Genomic DNA, 25,349 nt, shown 5'->3' on the forward strand with positions numbered 1-25,349 from the left:
AGCCTTGGGGGGCTTCTCCACGAGTGGAGCTCACAGAACCTGAGGAGAGCCAGGCAGGGAGATGGGGCTGCTTTGGGAAGACAAAGGCACCCGATCTCCCTCTGCCATGTGTCTGGTTTCCCCAGGGATCAGCCTTGGTGATCATTCACAGATGTCCCTTCCAAGGGGTTGGGTGTTCTCTGCCCATTCCTGTCCATCTCACCTTGCTCTGGGAGCCACTGGAGGAGCTGAGAGGGATCAAAGGCAGGGGGGAGCTGGGGCGCATCCCAAGAGGAATAGGAGAGTGCAGAGCTGCACTGCTGCCTTCCTCCAGCGGGGCTTGGGGCTGCACAGAACTGGGCATGATGTGTCCAAAGGCCAATGTCACCCCAATCAGGACTTGACCCAGCACCTTTACCCAGGTCTAACACCTTCTCTGCACATTGCTGTTGGGTGACATGGGCAGGAGGGCAGGGTCCTTCAGCCTTTAACCTTCTGGGAAACCAGTGTTGAGATGCCTTCATTCAGGGTGGAGTGCTGAGCCCTCTGGTCTGTCTGGAGGCCCCACAGGACATGCAATGAATGTTTGGGGTGGCCTGTGACACAGCTGGGTCAGCTCCAGGGCAATGGGCATCCTGGGGGAATTGGAGCAGGAAAAGCCCAGGCTGTGGGTGTGCTTAGCCTGGCCTCCACCATGGGCAGCACTGTGAGGGCTGGGCAGTTCTTTCACAGCCCTGGGCATTCATAGAATCATAGAATGATTTGGATTGGAAGGGACACTAAAAATCATCTAGTTCCAACCAGATCAGTTAGTTCCAACCTATCAATTTCAATAGGGTTGACTCACTGTAACAGATCCCTCTCCTGCTAAGGGAGTTCAGCTGGGGCTTTTTGGATACCTGTTCATGTGACTGAGCAGAAGCAGGGGAGTTCTGATCTGGGTGGAGCCATGGGTGCCACCTCAGGGACGGTGCTCCTGTGACCACACCACGTTGTCAGTGAGTCCCTGCATGGGATAGCCAGAGACACAGATTTCCCGTGGAGGAGCTGAGCAAGGCCCTGTTTTGTGGGTGGGTCACTGCTGCATGGCAGCGTGGCACTGCCAGGGCTGGACCCAACACATCTCCACTGTGTTGAAGTCACTACATAGGTGCCAGGTCACAGGACATGCCAAGCATCCTGACCTCTCCTGGCACATCTGGAAACTTCCATGGTTCAAGTGAAGGGGGATCTCCTGATCTGCAGTTGGAGGAGGAATGGCACCCCCGGGAGATGCGTGGTTGGCATTCACTCACCTCAGTGAGCCTCCACTCCTGAGCCCTGCAGGGGAGGTCAAATGTCCATGCCAGGTAGAAAAACACGACCTATGGGTCTTTATGGGCATAAAGATCTCAAGTGAACCAGAGCATCTCTCATACAAAGAAAGGATGAGGGAGCTGGAACTGTCCAGCCTGGAGAGGAGAAGGCTTGGGGAGGCCTTATCCATGTGTATAATACCCAGTGGATGGCAGTGAAAAAGAGGGAGGAGCTGCACTCTTCTCAGCAGTGTTCAGGACACAAGGCAATAGGCCTAAAATAGTAAATTAGGCAAAGGGCCCTCATTAAAAATTAAATTAAACAAAAAAATTAAATTTAATTAAAATTAAAAATTAGCAAATCCAGTTTGTATGGGAAATGAATTTGTAGACAGTTTTCAGGGTTTGATAGACGGCCTACACAGTATGAATCTGTATGCAAACTTTGAGATAAAAAATGCCAGTTTGAATACAAGAAGACAAATTTTTGCTTTGGGAGGGACCAAACACTGGCAGAGGTTACCCGAAGAAGTTGTGGTACTGCCATCCCTGAAGATACTCAAGCCCTGACTGAACACAGGCTTGGGCAGCTGACCCTGGTGAGCTGGTGGAGCAGGAAATGTGGAAGAAGTCCCTGCCAGCCTCAACCAGTCTGTGATTCTGTGTATGGTGCCTGTCACAGCTCCCCATTTGCCCCCTAAAGGGCCTGAGATTAATGCAGCCCACAGCTTGTTATTTCTTATTTTATTTATAATATAAAAAATGTTCAAGTGTTAAACAGTCAAGAGTTCTGACATTCAGACAATCCAGAGCAAACTTTGACAATCATCTTATGACAAATTAGCAGAGTTTTCTATCTGACCCCATCATGGGTGAGGAATAGAGGGTTTAGTTACTTTATTGCTAAAAGTTAAATGAAATAATACACTGTCAATTGTTGTATTATCTTCTCAGTCACAGCTTCACCATGCATCCAATCTACAGTATCTGAAATGCAAAGGACATGCAGAAGTAAAAATATAAAAAGAAAAAAGTCAGGCTACAATGTAAACAGGTTTGCTGCAGAGAACTGAGGAGAGGGGGGCACTTCCACGGGGGATGCTCTGCTGCCTGGACACGCAGGACTGTCTCTTTGCGCCACAGAGCCGATGGCCAGAGCTGCTCCGGGTTTGGGGACGCGACGTCCGTCATCGATGGCAGGACGTGACGGCAACAACTGTCTTTACAACACGTGGCACGGCCGTACGGGAGAATCCGCTCGCTGGGCCACCCCACCAGGGCCCTGCCCGGCCAAGGCAGCGGCCACAAGCGGAGCCCAGAGCGCTCGGGGTCCTGCTGACCCCTGGGGCACGCGGCCTGGCTCCATGTCCAGGGTGACACGCGGCCGTCTGCGCCACGGGACCGCCCTGTGGGTGTCCCCCGGCACCCCGGCAGGGTGTCACACGGGACACCACAGCCCTGGCCACGGCCAGCGCCACGGCGGCACCGCTCAGCCGAGGGGACGCCGTGGCCAGCACGGCGCTGGGGCAGCCACGCGGCCACGGGCACCGCGGCTGGACGGGGCTGGCTCAGCGACCCGGATTCAAGGGTACGTGACAGGTGTGATCCACCACGGTCACAGGGTGTCTGCCTGGCTTCACTGCAAACCTGTGCCAACCCCACTCCAGACCCACCGGTGAGATGGCCAAAGGTTGAGAGCTATATTGTAAGGGCTGCTGCTGCTGCGCAATTTCGTTTTCTCTTCCTACCTGTGTGGCAAAAGAAACGTTATTTCTGCATTTCAGCACAGTGCTGTTGGGTTTCTTTTTCTCCTGATTTAAGCAAAAATACAAGTAGTTTACAGGGCAAGACAGATCCTCGTTAGACATGATAATGGAAATGCTCCCACTCATGTCCTTAATGTGTGTTTAAACAATACTTTAAAGAATAAGATCATTAATAGCAAGGTACGGGGGAAAGTGGCAAGGCTGTTTTCTTCCAACAGAAGAGCGCCCTTGTGACAGGTTGTCTCCCAAACAAAAATCTATGACCTTAAAAATGCTACTGAAACAGAATCCTCGGCATGAATCCCAGCACTAGCATACAGCAAAAGGCACCACGATAGTTTTGTTTTCTATTTTTAAGTAGTCAAAAATTGGCCCACTTTTTTTTTAACTTTATTGTTTGTTTTCTTTTCTTCTTCTTTTTTTTTTTCTTTTTTACTTTTTTTTTCTCGGAAGCTGTAAATCAAGACATTACATATAAATAGAGATTCCCTATAAAAAAGTCATTGTCGTTAGCTATTATAAGACAACTTTGCTAAAATGAAAATAAAACATTTTTATTTGTTATATTTTTTGTTTTTCCCTCTTTTATATAAAATAAAAATATTTATTTTTTTTTTGTTCTGTTTTGTCTCGTTTTGCGGTTTGTGTGGTTTCGTCTCGCCCTCGGCCTGCCTCCTCTCGGCCTCCTCCATGCGGTCGCCCATGCAGGAGCGCGGGAGGGCCTAGAGAGGGTCGGGGTCCGCTTTGGGCGCCACGTGCGCCAGGCTGCCGCGGCCGCCGTCGCCGTGCGCGCTGTGCCCGCGGCACGAGTAGTGAGTCCGGCTGTCGCCCGGCCGGTGCAGCGGCGGCGACTCTGTGTGCGCCGCCTCATTGTTCTGAGTGCTTAGGAACGGGGTGCTCTCGGCCACCAGCTCCTCGTCAGACTCGCTGTAAGAGGCGCTGCTCAAGGAGAAGGAGTCCCGGACGGCTCTGGCTCTGTGAGGGATGTGCCCGTTCAGTTTGGATTTTTTCCACCGCCTGTTGCTGCTGGCTGTTTTCTTTGGCTGCTCTAGTGCTGTGACGTACTCCTGCGTCGTCTCGTACTCGTCGTCCTCTGTGATGCGGAAGGGGCTGGAGGGCAGGCTCCCCATGCTGTCGTTTAGGTAGGTCTTCCTTTGGTAGTAGCTGTCGTACCTCTGCGTGTCCTGGAAGGGGAGCTGGTACCGCCGCAGGAGGGGCTGCTGCTCCTCCACGCGGAAGCTGATGGGGGCCGCCGGCGGCAGGGACACGGCGTGCGCCGAGTTGGGGGACGTGATCTCAAAGGTGGGCACCTGCGTGGTCATCGAGTAGTGGAAGTCAACGGGCGACAGGCGTGCTGGTGTGGTCAGGGCCGACACGTACCTGGAAAAGCAACACCTCTGTTTGGACACCGAACAACCCAAAAACCACCAGCTGAGCCCGCGCTTTGCTGAACACCTGGCCTAGGGACCCACGAGGCCTCCAGTGAACCTGCTCGTGGAGGTTCTCCTGGGGAATCAGCTGGAGGGACTGCTGTGCCAAGGGAGGGTGAGCTGCTGGCTTCAATGGGCAGCATGTGCTGAGCATCCCCCAAAACACTTCTCCCGAGGGACTTGGTGCACAATTCCCACTCTGCATTGCTGCAAACCCTGCAGCATCTCCCAGCAGGCTGAGTCATGGCTTCACTGCCTCTCATCTGCCTGACAGCTGCTTTCTGTTCCCTCTGAAGTGCCATGCTTGTCTCTGAGGAAGGTTCCTGGAATTCCCTCTCCCTGCTCAGGCCGCAGATGGGGAAACCCTGGGCACTGCTTTCTCTGACTTAGCAAAAATCTTGTGTCTCAAAAAGCCATTTACTCTAATGAAAACATCAGTGTGGTCACTCAGGTCTCATCTAGCCCCTCTCTCTAGCCCCTTCTTCAGCACCACCTCTTTCTAGGTAGCAGATCTTATGTCTTCTTGATATTCCCAATGGTACATCTGCCCAATCCACCAGCCCAGGCTCTCTCACTCAACCAGGCCTTTTTACTCATGTGTTTTGTGATGTATGAGATCTCCTTATGAGCTGAGTCAGTCTGCCTGAATGGACCAGGGACAGGAATGAGAGCAGGAGATGCTGCCTTTCTCCTCTGCCCCATGGATAAGTTCCACTGCCTTGGAGGGTAATTGCCCAAGAAGAGCCACGTGGCCACCAAGAGTCACTCATGGCTACCTGCAAAGGGCTCAAACAAAGGTGGAGATGTGCTTCTGCTCCATGAGGAACCAGACTGGGAAGAGGACAACTGCTACTGCTGCTGCTGGTGTCTCAGCCCTGTAGGTGTGTACCTTGAAGGCTGGGTCCTACCAAGTCCTGTCCCAAGGCTGTGCCCACGTGCAGCACCCTCTCACCTGGCCATCCAGGACTGTGCTGAGGACAGACACATTTCCCCAAGCACCTGAGAGCCAGAGTCTGCTTGGCAGCCCAACAAGCTGCCCAGGGTGTTCTCCCAGCTAGTTTTTCTCTACAGTTGCTGACTGCAGCCAGGTGTATTCCACACCCATCATCCAAACCTACATTGCCACCAGGGTGCAGAGCCAGAGTGGCCTCCTGGGGGAATCGGGCTTCCTCTGGTAGGAGCAGGGCTGGAGAAATAGAGAATATGCCTGACTACAGCCAGGCATACTCCACACCCATCATCCCTGTGCTCCAAACCTACATTGCCACCAGGGTGCAGAGCCAGAGTGGCCTCCTGGGGGAATCGGGCTTCCTCTGGTAGGAGCAGGGCTGGAGTTCCCCAATTCTACCATGGCACTGCCGCTCTAGGGCCGGCAAAGGCAGAAGTTTTTGGGCTTGGCACAGAGGCATGGCTTGCCTCTGGCGTGCTGCGGGGCAGCAAGCAGTGGGGTCTGACCTCTCGCTGTGGGGCGAGTCGCGCAGGGAATCCACGGAGTCGCGGTACTGCGTCGTGGGCCGCCGCTGGTCCTCGATGCAGAAGGTGGCCCCGCGGCGAGCCCGTGCCTCCACGCACGCAGGGCTGTTGCATTTGCTGGTTCCCACCGAGGACAGCATTATCCCAGACTGGGAATCTGAAGTCAGGCTCTCTGTTCGCTCCAAGCTCCAGGTGTGGCTTTCATGTCTGTGGAGCAAAGCCCATGGGGACAGTGAGCAAGGAGCCCCCACCCAGCTCTTCTCCAAAGACACAGGTCCTGCTCACGCTCATCTCTGCACCTCTGCACTGCTGTCCCCCTTCTCTGTCTCTCTCATTAGGACACATCTGGCCAGGGAAGCCCAGATTCCCAGCCCTACCTTTGATTTGCCATTTGCTGCTTCTTGGAGAAGCCATTAGAGGACAAAGGAAGTAAACCAGTGCAATAGCAGGTACTTATCCCACCACAGAATAAATGCCTGGGAGCAGGATGGGACAGCCTTTGGAGGGAGGCCAGGGCAATTCTGCTTTGTGCTTGCAAAGTGTTCTGGGTGTGGATTAACACATTGGCTATGCCAAGGCAAGTCAGCCAAGTTCCTTCAAATGTGCCACCTGCACTGCCAAGTGACAGCCCCTTTGGAATTGCTACCAGAGAGGAGCCAGGAGAAGCCACTCAAAATTAGCAGAGCAAAGTCTACCAAAGATTTTGGCAGGAAAACACTTTCAAGGTGCTAGACAAAGACCATGGTGTGCTGAGCAGCTGCAGCCCCACTGGCCCCAGTCTTGGTGCAAAGAGAACATCCCACGAGGACTCAGTGGGGATGCACAGGGCCACCTGCACAACGGGGTCCCACCAGTGCCACGGCCACCACGCTGACCCCCACCACTGCAAAAATATGTGATCCATGAGAGCAACCCCTCTGAAGTCCCAAACTGCACCAGATGGAGCTGTGTGGGTGGAGGATTTTGGGTGGGGGTTTACAGAGGAGAGCAGCCCTCATTAAGATTTCCCAAGAACTTGTTAATTATTGATGGCTCCAGGCTCATGCTCATTTATAACTTCAAACAGCGTCCTCATTAGAGGCACTGATGGAGTAAAATGGAGCCTGATTATGCCAGTAGTTTGCCTCTGGCATGACTTCAAGAAGCACCTGCTTGCTGCACTTGACTCAGGAAAATGAGGTGGCAGGTAGCCAGGACCAGAGGCTACCCAAGGTAGGTTCCTCCCTACAGCTGTCATGAGCTAATGCTGCCCTCCAGACACACCTTTGTGTCTTCAGAAGGTGCCCAGGGATGGCCCAGGCCTTTTATCTGAGCATGGAAGGCCAGCAAGGTGCAGCTCTGCAGGCACAGGAGCCTCTGTGCACCTGGCTCAGGTTGCACACACCTAGCCAGGGATGGGCTGAAAAGTATGAATGCAAAAAAACCTGGAGAATAGATTGACTAGCTGATGAGGAGTGGATTTCCCTGGAAAAAAGAATCATTCCCAGCCGATCAAGTCATTCCTGGCTCCCTCTCTGGAGGTATAGCCAGAGGAATCTGGGGAGGAATTCACCTGAAAATCTAAGTTCAACATCTGAAGTTGATCTTGCCCGTTGTAACTGAGAGTACTTGCTCAACCCTGAGGAATTTCCTTGCCTGGACCCTAAGGAAACCTGCCTGGAGCCATCTGTGAGCTTCAGCTGAAAGAATTCCTGCATTCCCAGATGAATGGAGACAACCCCATCAGGCTAATGAAGGACATGAGCCAGTTCACATATCAAAGGCAAGTGATCTCCAAGGAAAACCCCTGTCACCTACTGGAAGAAGCACAAGAGCTGTCTAAGAGGAGGAACTGGAACATCCAAACTCAAAACTGCACAGGAGTTTCTTTAGAGCATTTGAAAGAAAGACTTTTTTGGACATCATAAAAATAGGGAGGTCCATCTGCAATTTAAATGTTCTAAGAAACCTTGAGAAGATTTGGGTTCCAAGCCATGGTGTTCTTCCCCCAGTGGTTATTTTGAAATGAAAAGAAAAAATTTGTCTCATAATTTGTCACAAAGCACTATTGGTACTTTCCTGCTAAACCAAGATTTCCAAAAAGCTTCAGAATGACTTCCAGTGAAAGAGGAGCCACCACCTGAGGTGGAGGCTGATAAATTTCACAGAAGCATTTTGATTCTGGTCAAAACATGTGACTTCCAAGTCAGACCTTGACTCTGAGGAAGTGATCAAAACATTTGGTGATATTTTGTGTACTTTGTCTTCCACAAGGCAAATACATTCTAATATAAAACACATAATCTGTGTGTGCTTAATGAAATACTTCAGATGTCCAGTGTGGCTGCAAACACAACCTGCAAAACCTTTCCTACACACATCCTCCCGTTTGGGTCTGTGCAAAGCATGGAAGCACAGGTTCATTTCCTCCGGTTTTCCAGCTATGTCAGTGCTGCAGAATCCTGCTGGCACCTCACTGCAGTCAAGGAACACACTTTTCCATGCCTCTCACTAACCAGCTGTCCTTGCAGAGTCCTGCAGTGTAGACATGGCTTGTGTGCCACTACAGAGCCAAACAACAAGTGAAAACAGAAAGGGAAGTGAAAGGAAAATCTTAGAATCTCACGGTATCCTACAGCAAATAGCAGGAAAAGGTCCAGAGAAAATGGTATACATCACCTCTGGCTGGACGTTGGAGTGGCTGTGGAGCAGTGATGAGATGGGGAGCAGGAGTGACTTCCTGAAAAGGTTGTCTCTGTTTCCCTTCGGATCACGTGCTCAGTGGCAGAAACATTCTTAGAAATATACTGCAAAATAAGAAGAATCACACAGATCAGCCACCAGTCTGTGAATGCTGCCAAAGAAAAATTTAGCTGGCCTGATTATTTCTGGTGAAATCAGGTGAGGACTGAGTGAAGCCATAAGCTCTGCACCCCACAGGAAGGGACAAGGAGGGTGGAAGTTTTCTCTCCCCCTTCACTTTGAACACTGCAAAAGGGCTGTGGCACAGAGATTGCAGAAGGGTTTGGAGAGCCAAGGGATTCTCCAGAGGACTGTGGTACCATGTGTAGCTACTGAGCAGAGATATATCTCTGCCCACAGCTGGTTACACCCGACCGAGTACCAGCAACAAGAGAACAACGTGAAATCTGTCAGAGATGTGAGTCCTACAGAAACTCCAGATGTGATCCAAATATTTATGCTGAGATATTCCTTCATCTAACAATCAGCCCTTCTTCTCACAGGGGCACTAATCTCTCAGAGAGTCGGTACTATGGGGCCAGGGGCTCTGGTTCTTAGAATTCCCTTTCCTCTTCCTTCATGGTTGGGATTCAATGTAGCTAAATTTTAATATTGTAAGGCTGACCCAACAGAGCTTGCAGCTGATTCATTGGATTAATTTCTAACTACTTCTTGTTCAGCTCTGCCTCCCCCTTCCCTTTTTCTGACCTGTTTCAAGGTCTTGGTCCAGCAAAGCACTTCAGACCATTGATGGCCCTTGAGCTCATGGGGTTTGATGGGAATCTTGTACAACTGAAGCCACAAGAGTGACTGAACTGCCCTCTGGATGCTGTCCTAGAGAGACTTAGATTGTTCTCATTGGTGTGACAGTGGCATCCACAGGACAGAACCCGTGGCATGGGCAGGTGGGCTGGTGCACAGCTGACCACATCACCATGATGTGTTTCACCACAGCGGCTGCGGTCACTGCCGTGCTGATCCCATTTGTCATCCCACCAAGTGGGACTTGACAGGACAGCATAATAAACAGGAAACATTGGGAACATCTCTCCTAGTGGAAATCAGGGTCATGCTTGATTAATCAAAACAAACCTATTCCAAATTCCTGAATCGCATCCTGTACTTCAAAGCAAAATCACATTCCCCTTCAGATGTTGGTTTTGGACATGTTTTTATGCAGAATCTTTCTTTTTGCTCAAGTTTGTTTGCACTTTGCTCCTCACACACAAGCACACAGGTGTGTAAGGATACACATCTACGTCAAACCCCTGGTGGAAAACAGCCCCTCAGGAGCATGCAGGGAGATGGAGGCAAAGGGTCTTACATCAGCCATTTGGATTTCCTCAGGATCCAAACGTGGATGGCTTGGCCCGTTCGCAAGGTTCCGGTTTTGATGAGCAGGACACATGTTCTGCCGCAAGTGGTTATGCATTTGTTTTCTTTGTTTCCTTTAGAATAGAAAAAATCTATTAGGAACACTTCTCTCATGGGGCTCTGTGCCCTCAGAGATGAAAGAGAAGGCAAGTCTTCAACACGTGAATGTTCCAATGGTATTTGCGGAAAGTTGCAAACAACACAAAACAAGGCATTCAATACTTAACATCTCCTACTGCTTTTCCAAACAAAAGGTCAACTTTTTTTCTCATGGACAACTTGTGAAGCTGGGTCCAGGGTCCCCTTTCCAAGGCAAGGCCCAGCACAGTGTAGCAGAGCTGGCTGGCAGCGGAGAAGAAAAGTGAGGAGAAGGAAAAGGGGAAGCAAGTCCTGACTCGGCCTTGGTGACAAAGCACTTGACCTGTCCTGCAGGAAGGACAAAGTGGCCAAGCCTGCCCATGGCCATGGTGAGACATCTGCTCCACAACACCCACTGAGCTGCAGGGGCACTCTGAACTGAGGTGCAGGCTGAGTGGGGAGAAAAGTGCTGTCCAGGCAGGGAAGGCAGACCATAAAAGAGGTTCCCAAGCCTCCTGCTCCATTCGGATCGCTCTGGAAGTCCCTGCAATGTGCATAGCTGAGCCCACAGCTCCTGCACAACAGCACAGTGTGCTTCTGCTGGCACAAGCTGAGCTGCTGCCTTTGGGGGCCAGCTTTTCCCTGTAACACAGCATCGCCTGGCTGGGCAAAATGATGTTCCAGGGGACAAGCAAATGGTGCCAGGAAAACGTCCTGTTCTGACACAGTCTGGTAGACAGCTTCCCTGGCCTCCTGCATGAGACCTACCACAGCACATCATCTCCTAAAATTAACATTTGGGTGAAAAGCATGGAAGCGTGGAACATGAGCACTGCCACTCACTAACCTGTAGCCAGTTCTTGCCTGTGAGCCCCCCATACTCACTTGGTTTTACAGTAAGCTACCACACAGACGATGCCCACCACAAGCAAGGCAACACAGATTCCCGTGATGGTTAGAACCCTCTTCTGGTAGAGCTCCTCTGCTTCTGCAAATGGAGAGAAAGGAACCAGTTACTGATGGGCTCCAGCACCTGGGCTGCTTCTGGCTGCACGGGAACCAGCACTGCATGGGGGTGACACGGAGGACAGGGCTTGGGCAGACCTCCTACCAGTCCACTGCTGCCTAATGGCTGCCCCAGACCTGAGCCCAGCTGCTCAACCTTCCTCACCCCTCAAAAGCCTCTTTTTTTCTCCCTGTGCTTTTGCCCTCTCTTGCTCAGTAGCTCACCCCTCCTGCGCTCACACTTCTCACCTTCCCTTCCTTTCCCACAGTGACTAATCTCACAAAGCCCCTTTCTGGTGCCTTGATCAGCATGCCTCACTCCCCAGGAGCACACACGCCCTGAGATCCCTGACCCAGGCTCTGCTCTGCCCGGCTCAGGATGCCTCTGCCTCCAGCAGCTGCATGCCCTGGAGCAGGCTGGTGTGGGAGCACCACGAGCAACAGCCCCAAAGCATGTGGGTGCTGAAAGGGACATCCTGGAACACTCAAAAAGCAGCATGAGGACGGAAAAGTGATAGCGTGTCAGGCAAAGAAAAGGGAGTGGAGTGATTAAAATACAGGAACCAATCATGGATTTTTAATGAAACCCTAGGAGGCGATTCATACCATTGCATCAGGTAGCTCAGAGGCACACACAAAACGTAAGCAGCTTGCTGCTGCCTCTCAAATACCACCAAGTGTCACAGGCTGCCTGTCAAACCAGAAGAGCCAGTCACTTGCACCAAAACCCAGAGCAGGCTGGAAGGGAGGTGATCCATTCCCATCCACCAAAGCTGCCAGGAAATGCTCGGCCCTCGTTTGCACTGCGCCTAGGCAGCAACACCATGGCAAGGACACCTTCCTCTTCCTCTGGGGCTGCACCAGAGCAGATGTGACATCCAGCAACCCCTGCCCAGAGCAGCAGAGGAAATTTGGGTTCTCCAGCTGGATGGCAGAGAGAAGGATTCAGTACAGAGCTGCCATGAGGGTTTCAGCTCACCAGCTATGAACAAAGTCCTCATGCCCCCACACTGTGTTAAAGTTTTAGGGGTTTGTGCCTTCTTTAATATTAATTGATTTTTTTCCCCATCTAGATTAGGCAGTAAAAGTCATGCCATGGTTGATGTGCTCAGTGTGCTTCCCCACACCACTGAAAATACTTTAACAGAACATGTGATACCCCCTGTGCCACCAAACACTCAAAAACAAAACCAGAAGAGAAACAGATCTGGTCCGAGAAACCCCTGGGAGTACACTTCAGGGAAAAAAAAAAGTGAGTGGGAAGCAATGAAACATTCCAGACAGCTGGATATTTAGAACAATTTAAGCTTGCCATTCTAGGTTGGAAAAAGCAGTTTTGGAGAAAAAAAAAGCCGTGCTAGGAAAAATGGCTACCTCTTTCTAACTCTCAAAATGGGAATGCAGAAAGGTTTGGTAATAGAAACCCCTGGGAGTACACTTCAGGGGAAAAAAAAAAAAAGTGAGTGGGAAGCAATGAAACATTCCAGACAGCTGGATATTTAGAACAATTTAAGCTTGCCATTCTAGGTTGGAAAAAGCAGTTTTGGAGAAAAAAAAAGCCGTGCTAGGAAAAATGGCTACCTCTTTCTAACTCTCAAAATGGGAATGCAGAAAGGTTTGGTAAACAAGGACTGGCAAGAAAGACAACCTTGGGATGAAGATGCAAAATATAAGAAACAAAGCCTTCTTGTGGGTTTTTTTCCCTTCCAAGGAACCAGGTGGAGCTGGAATAGGGAAGAGGCCATTCTGGGATGAAACTCCTCCTTCAGTGACATGTTTCTTTGGTATGGGTGCCTTATTCCAGGCATCAGCAACCATGGCAGACATGATTTCTTGCTCGTGCACATCTTTGGGAACTGGATTACAGTTGTACAGCTCTCTCCTTCAGACAGGAGTTTCAGAGATTTTATACAAATTAGGAAAACCAGCTGGGATCACATCCTGGTTATGGATAGCACTGGGCAAGAATTTTGCTACTTCTCAGCAGAAACTACTTTAACCAAAAAAAAAATAAAAATGGGGCTGAGAGGGAGGTCAGTTTTCAGCAAAAATCCTTCAATAGCAATGCTTTTTTGCTATAAAGACTTTTCCCTAAGCAGAAATAATTCCCTTTGAATCATGGATGAGGAATAAAGAGCAAAGACATTAAAACTATGGGGGGGTGTTTCCTTTTTTTTTGTTTTTTGTTTGGGGGGTTTTGTTTGTTTATTTGGCCGGGTTTTTTTTTTTACCTATAACAGGACAAAATTCTTTGGCCAAGGCTGAAATCCCAGCCTTTGTTCTGGTAGTGATGTCAGTATGGGACCCTGACTCTGGTGTGTCTGACTGTCCTGAACCTTCACCTGAATTGCAGGGGAATGCTTCAGTTCATCAGAAATGCAGATTTGGCCTCTCTGTCTCGAGCTGACAGCTCTGCTACACAAAGCAGAGAAGTGTGAGGCTGTGCATCACTGCTGCAAACTAAAAATTGAATGATCTGCTGATAGTAATCTAGCTTGGCTCCCAACATCTCATTACAGCTGATGCTCAATAACAGTATTTTCACATTGTGTGACCAGAGACACTGGTACTGAGACATATTTCCCTCTTCAACAGAAGAGGGGAGTGGCCCAAGCAACACCTCAGACGAGGCTGTGCAAAGCTTTGTATGTTATTAATTTTTTTAATAGCTCATTTGCAGAAACTAATCCTCCAATTTTTAGGCACTTTTCAAATAGCACACAGGCAAAATTGAAAGAAAATCCTCCAGTTTTAATCAGAAACCCTGAGACAAGACAAATTGAAGGACCATTTCCCCTAACCACTTGGGGCAAAACCATCTCAACAATAACAGAAAGGAAATGAGAGAGTGCTCGCTGCAGCTTTGCATTTGAGCAGGTAAGATCCCAGAGCAGGTCCATTTGTGTCTCTGTGCTCTACAAACACATTTTCATCAGCAGCAGCATCACTTGTACAGCAGCAAACACTAAGAACAAACCATGTGGTGCCACACAATGCCAACAGAGCCACAGGGCAGCCATGGTGTCACAGCAAGGCATGACAGTGACAGACGAATGACAGGGGAGAGATGGCTGCAGACAGGATGTGTGTGCTTCTGTGATGACATTGGGAATGGATGAGGAACAGGACAAAAGGTCAACAAAAAAGGGATGTCAAAAATCCTCAATTTTAAGGTTTGTCCAAGTGTATTAGCATTAGCAGCACCGCTTTCTCTGAAGCACCCTGACTATGAAATTCCCACATTTTCTGCTCCGGGGGAACGCCCACCAGTCCTGAGAAACCAGGCATGCAAAAACTAGAGGAGATACATTTCTCCAGCCTCAGTGAGTCAATGTCCCTCCACCTCAGGGACCTCAGAAAGCAATTTAGGATCCACAACTGGAAGACTGGTGTCCTCATACCTCTAGCAAAGGGAATTGAAGCATCTTCGTGTGAAGATCTGCTCTGGCTGACACTGCCAGGCCAATGCTTTTAGGTTAAGTAATCAATCATAGAATCATCACAGAATCCTTGAATGGTTTGGGTTGGAAGGGACCTAAAAGCTCATCTTGTTCCAGCCCCCCTGCCAAGCCAGGGGCGCCTTCCACCATCCCAGGCTGCCCAACCCCTCTGCTCCCTCCTGACCAGCCCTCCCTGCTCTTGGCTTGCATGCTCCAGGAAAAAGCTGCCTCAAGGATTTGATTTCCCAACTGCTTATTCAAGGGATAACTTGATATATATCTAAAACCAGACTGAGGAGAATGGAAAGAAAATAATATGATTATGAGTAACTGGGCAGGAGCAGGTAAATGCCCAAAGGGGATATTTTTAAAAGCATTTAACTTACTGCAGTGTTTTCCCAGGCTTGCCACTGGGGTGCTCAGCATTACACCCTCCACTCCCATGGGCAGCTACTGACTTCCCAGTACTTCTCTAGACTAACTGGTCTCATGACATCTTTCTTGGCTCAATTTCATCCTGCTCAAGAACCAAAACAAGCCGCCAAATTTTGGGAGGGGGAATGGCAAAGCTCATCCTGGCCCTTTGCAGGATCAGGTGGAGGTTAGTGTGTCTGGCATGGCAATTTCTGTAACAGCCCTGATATTTCTGGAACTTCTCTTCCCATTCCTGGAATGCCTGCCTGTCCCCAAGCAGTGCCTGCTGGCAACCTTTGGGATGGACACAAGACCCCAGTTTTCAGTTAAATACACAAAAGCATGTTGAATGGAGATGTATGGCAATTGTAACATCCCAGTCATGCCACACACACCACGCTGCTGCTTGGAACAAAGAAAAAAGTGCTGCTAAAAATACACCTGCATTTTTATAGGTTTGCATTTAGAATTTGTGATTTGCTTTGTTTTGGTTTTGATTGTTGTTTGGTTTTTTTGGTTTTTTTTTTTTTCAATCCAAACATCTTTGTGCCAGGGAAGAGAACAGAACAGCTGATTTTTTAATCATCCCATTAAAGCCATAAATATAATGTTGGAAGCTCTTAATGGCTTCTGATTAATAAATGAATGGTTGTTCCATACCCTTTAATTCAAATCCAAGATGCTCTGCCAATGCAGAAAGAAGACAAGGAAGAGAAAGAGAAAAAGAAAAACAGGTCTGTCAGAGAACTCTAAAATACAAACACACACACTGTGCAGTTACAGCAGGTTAGCTTTTGGTAGGCTCAGCAGCACTCACACAGAGACACTGTATGCTTCAGAGCATTTCAAACCCCCACCACAACTCACATGTTATGCAAAGAAAGACCCAAACAAATTGCAGTGGAAGTTAATTATGAATTCTTTCAGTTAATTATGAATTCTTTCGAGATGAGCCATGTTTGTTAGTACCTGATATGGAATTCACTGTTTAGGCAGGGGAAAAAAAAAAAAAAAGAAAAGAAAAAAAAATAGGAAAGGTACACCTGTTCTGAAACAACTCCTGACAGGTCAAAACACATAGAGACTGCATGAGCCTGGTAAAAACCATTCATTCCCTTTCCACAGGGCAAATCTGCCCTGGCTGGTCTCCCACGCCCCGGTGTGCCCGGGGCTGTGCTCCAGAGAGGAGCTGGGCACGGGGCTGGGAGGGCTCCTGCTGGGGCCTGGGGCTTGCCAGCACCGTGCTGCTGCCCACAGCCCCAGCCCAGGGGCACAGCAGCCCTGGCAGCACAGTCCCCCCATGCCCCTGCCCTGCCAGCCCTGCCCTGGCACCCTGAACCACGGATGCTGCGAGGGATGAGGGGCCCGCGCAAGGCAATGCATCCCAAAGTGCAAATGGCACAGAAAGCTCCCCTCAAGCCTGTGGCCTTCCAAACTGCACTCCTGCCGTGGCTCGGCATGGTTTTAGTGTGCTGCAAAAAGCCCAGATCAGGGCATGTGCTTTCAGATTCATATTCAGCACAAGTAAGATTGCAGCTCATCTTGCAGAGACAGTGCTAAGCACAGGAGCTATCCAATGAATCAAAACAGGTATCCTGAATTTTAGTCATCAGGTATCCTGAATTTCAGTCATTTTCCTGGTACAGACATCACCTAAAGACAGCTTTTCTTACATAAACACAAAAGTTCTCCATACTTACCACCATACACAAAAGTGAGCTCTGCTGCTCCCAATCACCATACACACAAGATTGTTTGCAGCTTGGAGATGTCCAGATTTATTTACTATATTTTCCATAGGAACTGCTTTTTGCTGCACAGAAATATTGGCTTTCTTTTGCAGTGCTGTTCAAAATTTAGGCGTGGGGGGAGGGGAGATTAGCACTAATTGTTACAGAACATGCAAACACGTGTTCTAAAGCAGGTTCTTCTCTTCAGACCAGTGCTGATGTTTGGGGGGGTTTTGTAGGGGGAAGCTGGGGTTCTTTAAGGTTTTGTACAATTTAAAGGCCACAAAACCTGGCTGCTCTCTGCTTCACATCTCACATTTGTGTAAAAGGAACAGCATACTCTGCAGAGCATTTCACAGTCATTTTGTACTTTTGTACATTTTGTGGCAGTGACATGGACATAATGTGGTGGGCAGCAAAGAACTGGACAGAATATATTCATCCTAAACCACCTGGTTATCACACCCAGCCCTGACCCATTGCACACAGCTGTTTCCCCTGACACTGACAAATGCATGTAGAGATACCCCAAGTTTCATCCATAAATCAAAGCTCTTGGTCCATCTGCATACACACATTCCTCTCTGTTGCAGGACTTTCTGCAACATCTGCAGCTACAAATGGATGCAATTCAAAACATTTTCATGATTTTTGCCAACTCAGAAATGCCTGTGAGAACAGAGCGGGTGGGCAGGACCCGAGGAGCTTGGGCCTTCCCCCTGCCCCTCTCATCTCAGAGCTGCTGCTTCTTTTGGCTCCCCAGGCTCAGGGAGCAGAGACAGCTGGCTGGGAAACCTGTGCCAGTGTCTCATTACCATCACAGGGAAGAATTCCTTGCTAATGTCCAATCTAAACCTGCTCTCTCTGTCAGTTTGAAGCCGTTCTCCCTTGTTCTGTCACTCCAAGCCATCTAAACCTCTCCATATTTCTTTTCCTCTCCAGCTTCAACAGGACAAGCTCCATTGGAAGCAATTTGTCCAAGGTCTACCATTCAGATAAATTGGGGTGAGACAGCCCTGAGATGGCAGCTGTAGGCTGAGGAAATGGGCACAGCATTTTTCTCATAACCTTCATCATCATCATCCTCCTGTCTGCACTGCACACATCCTCCCTGGCCAGGGCAAGCTGAGCACCCTGAACTGCTGTGGCACTCCCCAGGCTCCCTGAACTGGGGACATGAAAGGGTTTTTTGGAAAATCTCATTCCAAATGTGCCTCCTGAATCTTTCTGAAAATGTTTTTTTTTTCAGCATCAGACAAAAGACAAAGTCCTGCATTTACTTCATCTGCAGTGACTTTGTGACTATGATGTATTGTAGTTATTTGAAAAGATGAACAGACAAAAACATTTAATGTAAAGTATTCCTGTAGAAGTAACACCCCACCCCAAGCAAGATGATTCTCACTGAATTGTAGAGAGTAACACCCCAAGCAAGATGATTCTCACTGAATTGTAGATTTATAGGATGATTAAAAAGGATAAAAGCCTTAGCAAGCAGCTGTGCAAACTGTGGCTGCGCTCACTTGGTCTTCAGATTGCCCAAGAACATCGATAAGAAGTTTAGTTACTGCACATTATTCCCTCAAAATATGCTCTCTGGGACACACAGCATGCTCCAAGGCAGGAAACAAAGTGGAGAACTGACATCTGAGGACTAGCAAGATAATAAATTGATGATAATTTTGTTGCTAATCAATTGTGTTGACAAGAGCAGCACTTGCAGGTCTCAGATTCAGGTTTTCCCCAGGGCAATGCAAGACAGGGGGCACGATGGGGACAGAGGACACTGTGCCTCTGTTAAGAGCTGGGTGACACGTGGGATCTCCAGAACAGGAAGTCTGTAAATGTTCCACAAGCTCCACAGCCAGTCACCTTCTCCAGTACTGCAGCAGTAAAACAAATTTGGTCAGCATCAAGAGTCCAAACACGTAACAACAGAGTGCTCAAAATCTGCTGTGGATGAGCATGCAATTAATTTCAGGAGATCCCAAGGGTAACCTGTGCTGTGTCCTGGGGAGAGGGATCACCCTGCCATGCTGAGCCACAAACACCCTGTAATTTCCCAGCCACACCAAAGCACAGCCAGCACCCTGTAATTCAGGGGTCAGCAGTTACCCTGTCACTGAATGGAAGCTGCAGAATGTCTGTGGAATTTAAAATGCTGCTAAATATTGGTTTGGGGGTCAGATGAGTGAGAGGTGGAGGAGGAAGAAGAAATTTAGGTCAAATAAAGAAGTAATCTTTCACTTATCATGTTTATATTGCAGTCACAGCAGGTAGGAAGTCACTGCTGAATTACTGAGGTGAACAGAGAAGCTAAAATTCAGATCCAGACCATCCCAGAAGAGCTTGAAGTGGTGCATTTATCCCTCTGCTCACGAGGACACCTCACCTGAGCACGGGGAGCCAGGTTCCAGAGGCCACCCAGAAGTGGTGACCCAGAAGGGTCACTCCTACCTGCCAGGGTGGTGCCCCTCGCCACAGCCTGCTGAGTGCTGGGGGAGAGGGACCATCCTCCAGAAAAACAAGAAGCCTGTCACCCAGTGACGCCACTCTGCTCCACGATGGCTGGGCCAGCAGCACTGGAGCCAGCTCAGGTGGGACCAGGCTGAAGACAAAGCTGATCTCCCAAGGGATACCTGAAAATCCTGCTCTGTGTTTCCAAGCAGACCAGTAGGAAGGCTCCAATTGAGAATTAGAATTCAATTTGTAAAGAAACCAATAATTAAATATGGGATAAAAATGGAGAATATGCTAGGTGACATTGCATATGAATGTCAGCTCTGTTTGAGGGTGTTTACAGGCAGGCTACAGCCTGCAATTCTAATTGGATCACAAAGTAGGAGATGAAAATGTTTCACTAACCAAGATAAATGGTATGACATTTGTCCTCCAGATTGGTGATGATTAATTGTGGAGATGAATAAACAGCAAAGTTAAGATGAAGTTTCAGTTTCCACAAGCAAGAGGGAAGCATAAATATAAAACTTTATCCCAATTTTCTAAATTGTTCCATAAATCACAAGTGGAAAGAATCCAAATGTGCAGACTTAGGAAACATAAATGTTCCTGCTGACCACATTTAACTTTCAGGATCTCAGCTGCACCAGGACTGAAATAGCTGCCATCATGTTGTACAAAACCTTTACCACCAGCCAACCCAAAGCCTGGCAAGTTACTGGGGAACCTCCAGGGGGATTTAACAAAGACCTGAAAAGTTGCTTGTAGAAGAGAGAAGATAGAGGCAGATCTCGATCTGCTGTAGAGCAGGCAGCTATGAAACACAGGTCCCAGCATGACTTTGAAAAAAGGGTTTCTGAGAAGGAAGGATGACTTTGGACAAGGTTCTGTCTTCTGGGAAAGCTGCAAGCCCAAGCTGTGCCTGTGGAGCTGGACCCAGGAGGCAGCTCTGCACTGGGGGAGCTCCAGCAGCCAGCAGGAGCTCTCAGAGAGAATTCCTGACCCTCTCCACCCAGGTGCACCTGCAGAGAGGAAAATGTGGCTGCAGAGGGTAAATGGCCCATGGATACCACTGCTGTGGATTCACTCTGGCTGTGGAGCAAGAGCCTGAGGTGTTCCATTCCCACCAAAGCAGGGACAGGGACCCTGTGGCTCTGCAGGTACCTGAGCCACAGGAGCCACCTGGCAGCTGCTCCCACGGGTTTGTCTTTGGAGACACAGAGCCATGGGGACCTTGATGTGAAAAACGTTTTAGCAAGAGGATTTAATGACTCATCAGCCATGGAAATAACTCTCTCTGTTCTCATCTGCCAGGGCATTCCTCAGTTTCATACAGCAGCTGCAGACAATCACTGCCCCCTCTGTTCACTGCCATTAGTTCTCTCCAGTTTAAATTTCAACTGATTTAAATGTTGCTTTAATGTCCCTCTATAAGGTTTTCTTCTCACATGTTACTCAAAGGCTAAGCAAAGTGATCTCCTAACCATGATCCATCAGCCGTATCTGTGGACAGAGTCGTGACAGACTGGGGTTCTCTGAGCTACCCCACTAATACAATTCCTAGTGAGATTCTGTGCACCAGTCTGGTACTGTGAGTCTGACATGGGAAAAAAACAAACAAAAACCAAAAACTAACCCATCTTAACATTTTCTCTTCATTTTCAAGCAGTGGTGTACATATCCAGAAGGGCTGGCAGTAGGCACCTGCTCATGTGGTTGGAACAGCAACATAAAGAAACATCACACATGAGAAAACCTATCTCAATACACCTAATTTTCATCTTAATGTGGTCTAGCAGGTGTTTTGGGCAATCAGAGAAAAATAAACCTCCAGAGCTACCTGTCAAAGAGACAAAGACAGCCTGAGCTCCTGAAGAACATGGGGAGTTTTACCTGAGCAAAATGTGAATAAGGGTTTAAGCCAGAGAGGTAGGAAGCTGCTCCCAAAAGAAGGACACACAACATCTGGCAGGATGCTGGGATGCTGCACTATCTCCATCTGTGGCCCAAATTCAGCAAAGTATCTGCCATATCTTTTCAGAACAGCACCTTCAATTTAGCTCACTCTGCAGAGACTCTCAGTCAGCCCCGGGATATACCTAATAAAAGTCATTGTCATATTTAATATTCATATTAAAGAATCAGGAGGATCCAATCTAGGTCTGAAAACCCGAAATACCCCAAATACATTTAAAACAACACCAATATAGGTGTCCTTATTTAAGTATCTGTCAAATGCTGGCAGTGATCTCAAAACATGAATCAGGACAGAGCTATTTTATTTCCAGTGGAAATGCCTGAACCTCATTTAATCTGTTTCAGCTTTTGACCTGTCAGAACCCATATGGGATGAAGCATTGAGTGAATTATGGAAAATCAGCAACTTCTGCTGTGCCCTAATTATTGATTAAAGTAGAAGGTAAGCATTTGCAGGGTCCACACTTGAGTGAAATGCTTTTCCCACTCAGAAAAACAGAAAGTTCAGTGCAAGCTTTCCTTCAGTGCTGCTGCTATCTATATTACCCAACTGTGACCTGAAAGTGAAAACAGCTATAAACATGTATGAATCATCTTCTTATACGAATTTTATCCAAGTTCAGACAGGTAGCCTGGATTGTTGAGCTGTTTTTACTTTACTATGCTGTGGTTAAAGCAAACTTGAGGTAAGGAAATGTACGTGTGTCAATTTTAAAGTTGACATTGTTCTTCTAACACGTGAATAAAATTAAAACAAATCTCAGTCCTGTAAAAAGCTGGATTCTGCAAGCTGGGGAAAAAAACCACATGCTGTTTACTCCTGCCATTAATGCTCTCAAAAGGCATTTTCTTGACATAAAACTCATTGTCACCCCTGTTTTGGTTTTGCAGCATGGCAGCAATAATGTTTAAGCCCCTTGGTCACCACCTCATGAAACATGCTACAAATCAGCTCCATGGGGCGAGCACCTCACTGCTGGCTGCAGCCAGGGCCCTGACACCCAGGGCTTCCAGGAGGGAAGGAAACCCTTTAGCACCAGGTGAAAGATCAAAATAGAACATTTTGGGCTGTCATTTTAAAAAGAGCTTGCTTGGATGTTGGAGTCCGGGAGGATAAATCAATGGAGGTTTCAGCTTTGGAAGCCAATTTGGAACAAAAGGCAATGTAAAAGCACTGAGCTGTCCCAAGGGCCCCACAAAGTCCATTTGCATCTTGTCTGTATGCTCCATGCAAGGGAGTCTAATTCCAGCACTTGCCAGCTATTAGCACGTGCTAATGAGGCTCCTGCAATTCCAGTCCAGGATGAGGACGGCAGGATTCCTCATGGAGCAGTGGGAGAGGCGTTCTGGCAATCAAGGAACCATCCTGAAGAGGCATTTCTCCTCTGGTTACCACTAATTAAAGCCTCTTTTTGGCTCTTTTTAAAAAGCCTCTCTTTAAACCCACCATTTGTGGTGGGTCCAGTCAGCCAGTGTGGAGGCAGGATGGGTTTCAGGGACAGTCAGAGAAGGGTCACAGGCTTCCTGCACTGTAACTGCATCTCCTTTCTGGTCCTTTCCCAGACCAGGATCCCACTGATGCTGGGACACTGACTGAATAGGGACCCAGAAAAATCATCCAGCTTGACCACCATGAGCTGGTTATGTCTATAAGTGAGACCTGCAGGAACTGGAAACGAAAAACTGAGGAGCACTAAGTGCAAATGCCTTAGGGTATTTACACCCTCTGAAACCATTAAAGGATCAGTCACTGTATTTAGGCTCAATCCCATATGCAAGGCTGTCTGACCACCTCAGAGAGACAGGAACACCTCTGTGTCCAGGAAGGACATAGTCTGATGCCCACTTGGCAGGTTTATCCTGTATCCTGCATGGCAGTGGGGCTGAGAAGCCCAGAGGCTGTGGCAGCCACCAGCGTGACCTCTGTGCCACAGACTGTGAAGTGATTTCATTACAGTCACACTCTGGCTGTGGTTTCCTCCTTCGGTTCAAGGAGACTCGCACATCCCTCTCAGGAGTGGTGGGAAGATGCCCACATCGTGCCCTGCAAAGCACAGGAGAGATGCCCACCTCCTGCCTTGCATGGCACGGGGAAAATACCCAAATCCTGCCCTGCACAGCACAGTCCATGTCAGGACAGCAATGCTGGCAGGCCCAGCTCCTCACACAGCACAGGCTCATCTCACACAGCACACCCACCAAATGAACTCGTCTGCATTTTGCCTGAAAAGAGCAAGCAGCATTCAGCTCAATCAGAAATGAAAGCAGAGCCCATTCTAACAAACGGGGAGATAATGAGCCCCAGTTCTCCTCTTGCACACGGTCACAGCTCCTCTTAGGACCAAGCAGAGCTGGCAGTGCACAAGACAGGAAGAGGGCTCTTGGAGAACAGAAGAACCTGCTTTAAGGACATGACACAGAGCTACAACAACAAGGAGAGAGAGAAGTAGAAAGAGACATACTGGAGAAGCTGACCATTGCGAAATGCTGACACCGGTCTCCTGTGAATTCGATCGGACACCTACCGGAAGAGAGAAAACCAGAAAGAGAGAAACAAGATAGCAAAATGACACCCAAACAGGCTGAAGTGAGGCCCCTTCTGATCCCTTCCACAGCTCCTATCTGTCTGCTTTCAGCCTTCACCCTTACCTGCAGCCCTAAGCCCTACCCAAAGCTGACACCAAGAGCCATCCCTGACTAGAGCACTCTACATCCACCGCTGTGCCCGGGAGGTTTTAAGAAGTGTGGTGCATGTTTTGTCTTCAAACATACTTTGCTTAGGATCTGGCATGTACAATCGCAAAGGCAGTTTCTCCAAACATCTCTGTCCGAAGAATCCATTTGGACATCTGGAGGGGAAAAGGGGAGAAATCACAGAACATGTCTGGCACAGTTCTTGAGGCTAAGGTCAGAAATAAAAAGTGCATTGTGATGAATGGAAAAAATAAAGGCTTTACATGCGTATTTACTCTTTGCTTTAACCAGGCACCTGCAACATCAGTGTTCCAGCTCTGGTTTAGGCCTGGGTCTTCAAGCAGGCAGCCAAACCCCTCCTGCTCTGCCCTGCTCTGCCTGCTTCCTTCCTTCTCACCTGCTGCAAGCCCCAGCTGGCAGGAAGACTGAGATGGGCTGGATGCTACTTTCAGAGACTCCATAGAGCTGCTCTGTAGACTGGCAAGAGGCACCAAAAGCAGTGAGCAGCTGCTGAGGCGACAGCGAGCGTTGGGTGTGGAAAGCATCTCCCCGTGGTGACCCCAGAATACCCACAGGGTGTTCTCGGGGTGGTTAGAGAGAAAGCACGTGCAGAGTCTCTGTGTTAACAGAGAGGAAGGGACAGAGAAGAAAGCTGAGCTGAAGGGGTCTCACATGCTGTGAGAGGTTCTCTCAGGCTCTGGCCTGGCCTGGGTCACCTGATGGGCCGAGCTGTGCCAGCCCATGGGCACCAGCTACACATTCACAGGATGCTCAGGTGGCAGGCAAGGTGCCCTGCAGTCAAGGGCCACCAGGCACTGGCACCAGCCCATGAGTAACTCCCCAGAGCACTCCCCAGCTGAGCCAGGTCTGGGGAGCACAGGGCCATGGGCAGGGGGGCAGCAGGAGCTGCAGAACCACCCAGGTGAGCAGCACCTGCACCCTCTGCACTGTCACCCTCTGCAGCTGCAGGTGAGCCTGGGAAGCGATGGGAGCCCAGCCTGGCGTGGCCAAACACTTCTCTCCCAGGCACTTGTCACTCTCCATCACTTCACATCTTTTCTTCTGGGTTCCTTGGACAGTCCTGCACAGTATCCCTAATTTTCTTGAAGTCCCAGCTCTCACCTCCCTGTCCCACAACTCCCTCCCTTCTCAGCACACCTCTCTTTACTCTGAGCTTAAGGGGGCTTTATCTTTATAGCATTTTAACATCTGTTTTTCAACTTTTTGTGAGCAGAGCTGCAGGCTCTGCACCTGGCACACGTCAGACCTTCCTCACTCTCAGATGCCACCCACAAGATCTCACTGTCCCACAGTGATCTGCAGGTGGTCAGCAAGGAAGGGACTGAAAGACACCTCATAAAAAACTGATGAATCAGAAGCCAAATCTGATGTCAGTGGCTCAGCTCCTGGCCAGACCACTTCAAAGGACAGCAGGAGGCTGGAGCAGCCACAGCACAGTGTCAGGCAACTGCTCCCAACCTGTGCATCTGCTGGGGGATGGTCTGTGTCCAGG

General features: G+C 48.9%; 1 protein-coding gene across 6 annotated transcripts in view; it reads right to left on the reverse strand.

Moving 5' to 3' along the window:
- Positions 1-2,001: 2,001 nt before the first annotated feature.
- NRG2 (neuregulin 2) overlaps positions 2,002-25,349 on the reverse strand; it is a 155,832-nt gene continuing 132,484 nt past the window's right edge. For 3 of the 6 annotated variants that reach the window (XM_039704401.1, XM_039704398.1, XM_039704403.1), the window contains 7 exons: positions 23,605-23,663; positions 15,636-15,659; positions 11,002-11,104; positions 9,989-10,112; positions 8,602-8,729; positions 5,926-6,150; positions 2,002-4,420 (listed from right to left, as the gene is read on the reverse strand). In XM_039704401.1, coding sequence (XP_039560335.1) covers positions 3,763-4,420; positions 5,926-6,150; positions 8,602-8,729; positions 9,989-10,112; positions 11,002-11,104; positions 15,636-15,659; positions 23,605-23,663 — 1,321 coding nt within the window. In that variant the 3' untranslated portion in view covers positions 2,002-3,762. Of the gene's footprint in view, positions 4,421-5,925; positions 6,151-8,601; positions 8,730-9,988; positions 10,113-11,001; positions 11,105-15,635; positions 15,660-23,604; positions 23,664-23,914; positions 23,992-25,349 lie in introns of all 6 variants that reach the window. The other 3 variants (XM_039704402.1, XM_039704399.1, XM_039704400.1) reach the window with 2 other exon arrangements.

This window comes from Passer montanus, unplaced genomic scaffold (assembly GCF_014805655.1).
Source record: "Passer montanus isolate IOZ18808 unplaced genomic scaffold, ASM1480565v1 scaffold174, whole genome shotgun sequence".
Classification (NCBI taxonomy): domain Eukaryota; kingdom Metazoa; phylum Chordata; class Aves; order Passeriformes; family Passeridae; genus Passer; species Passer montanus.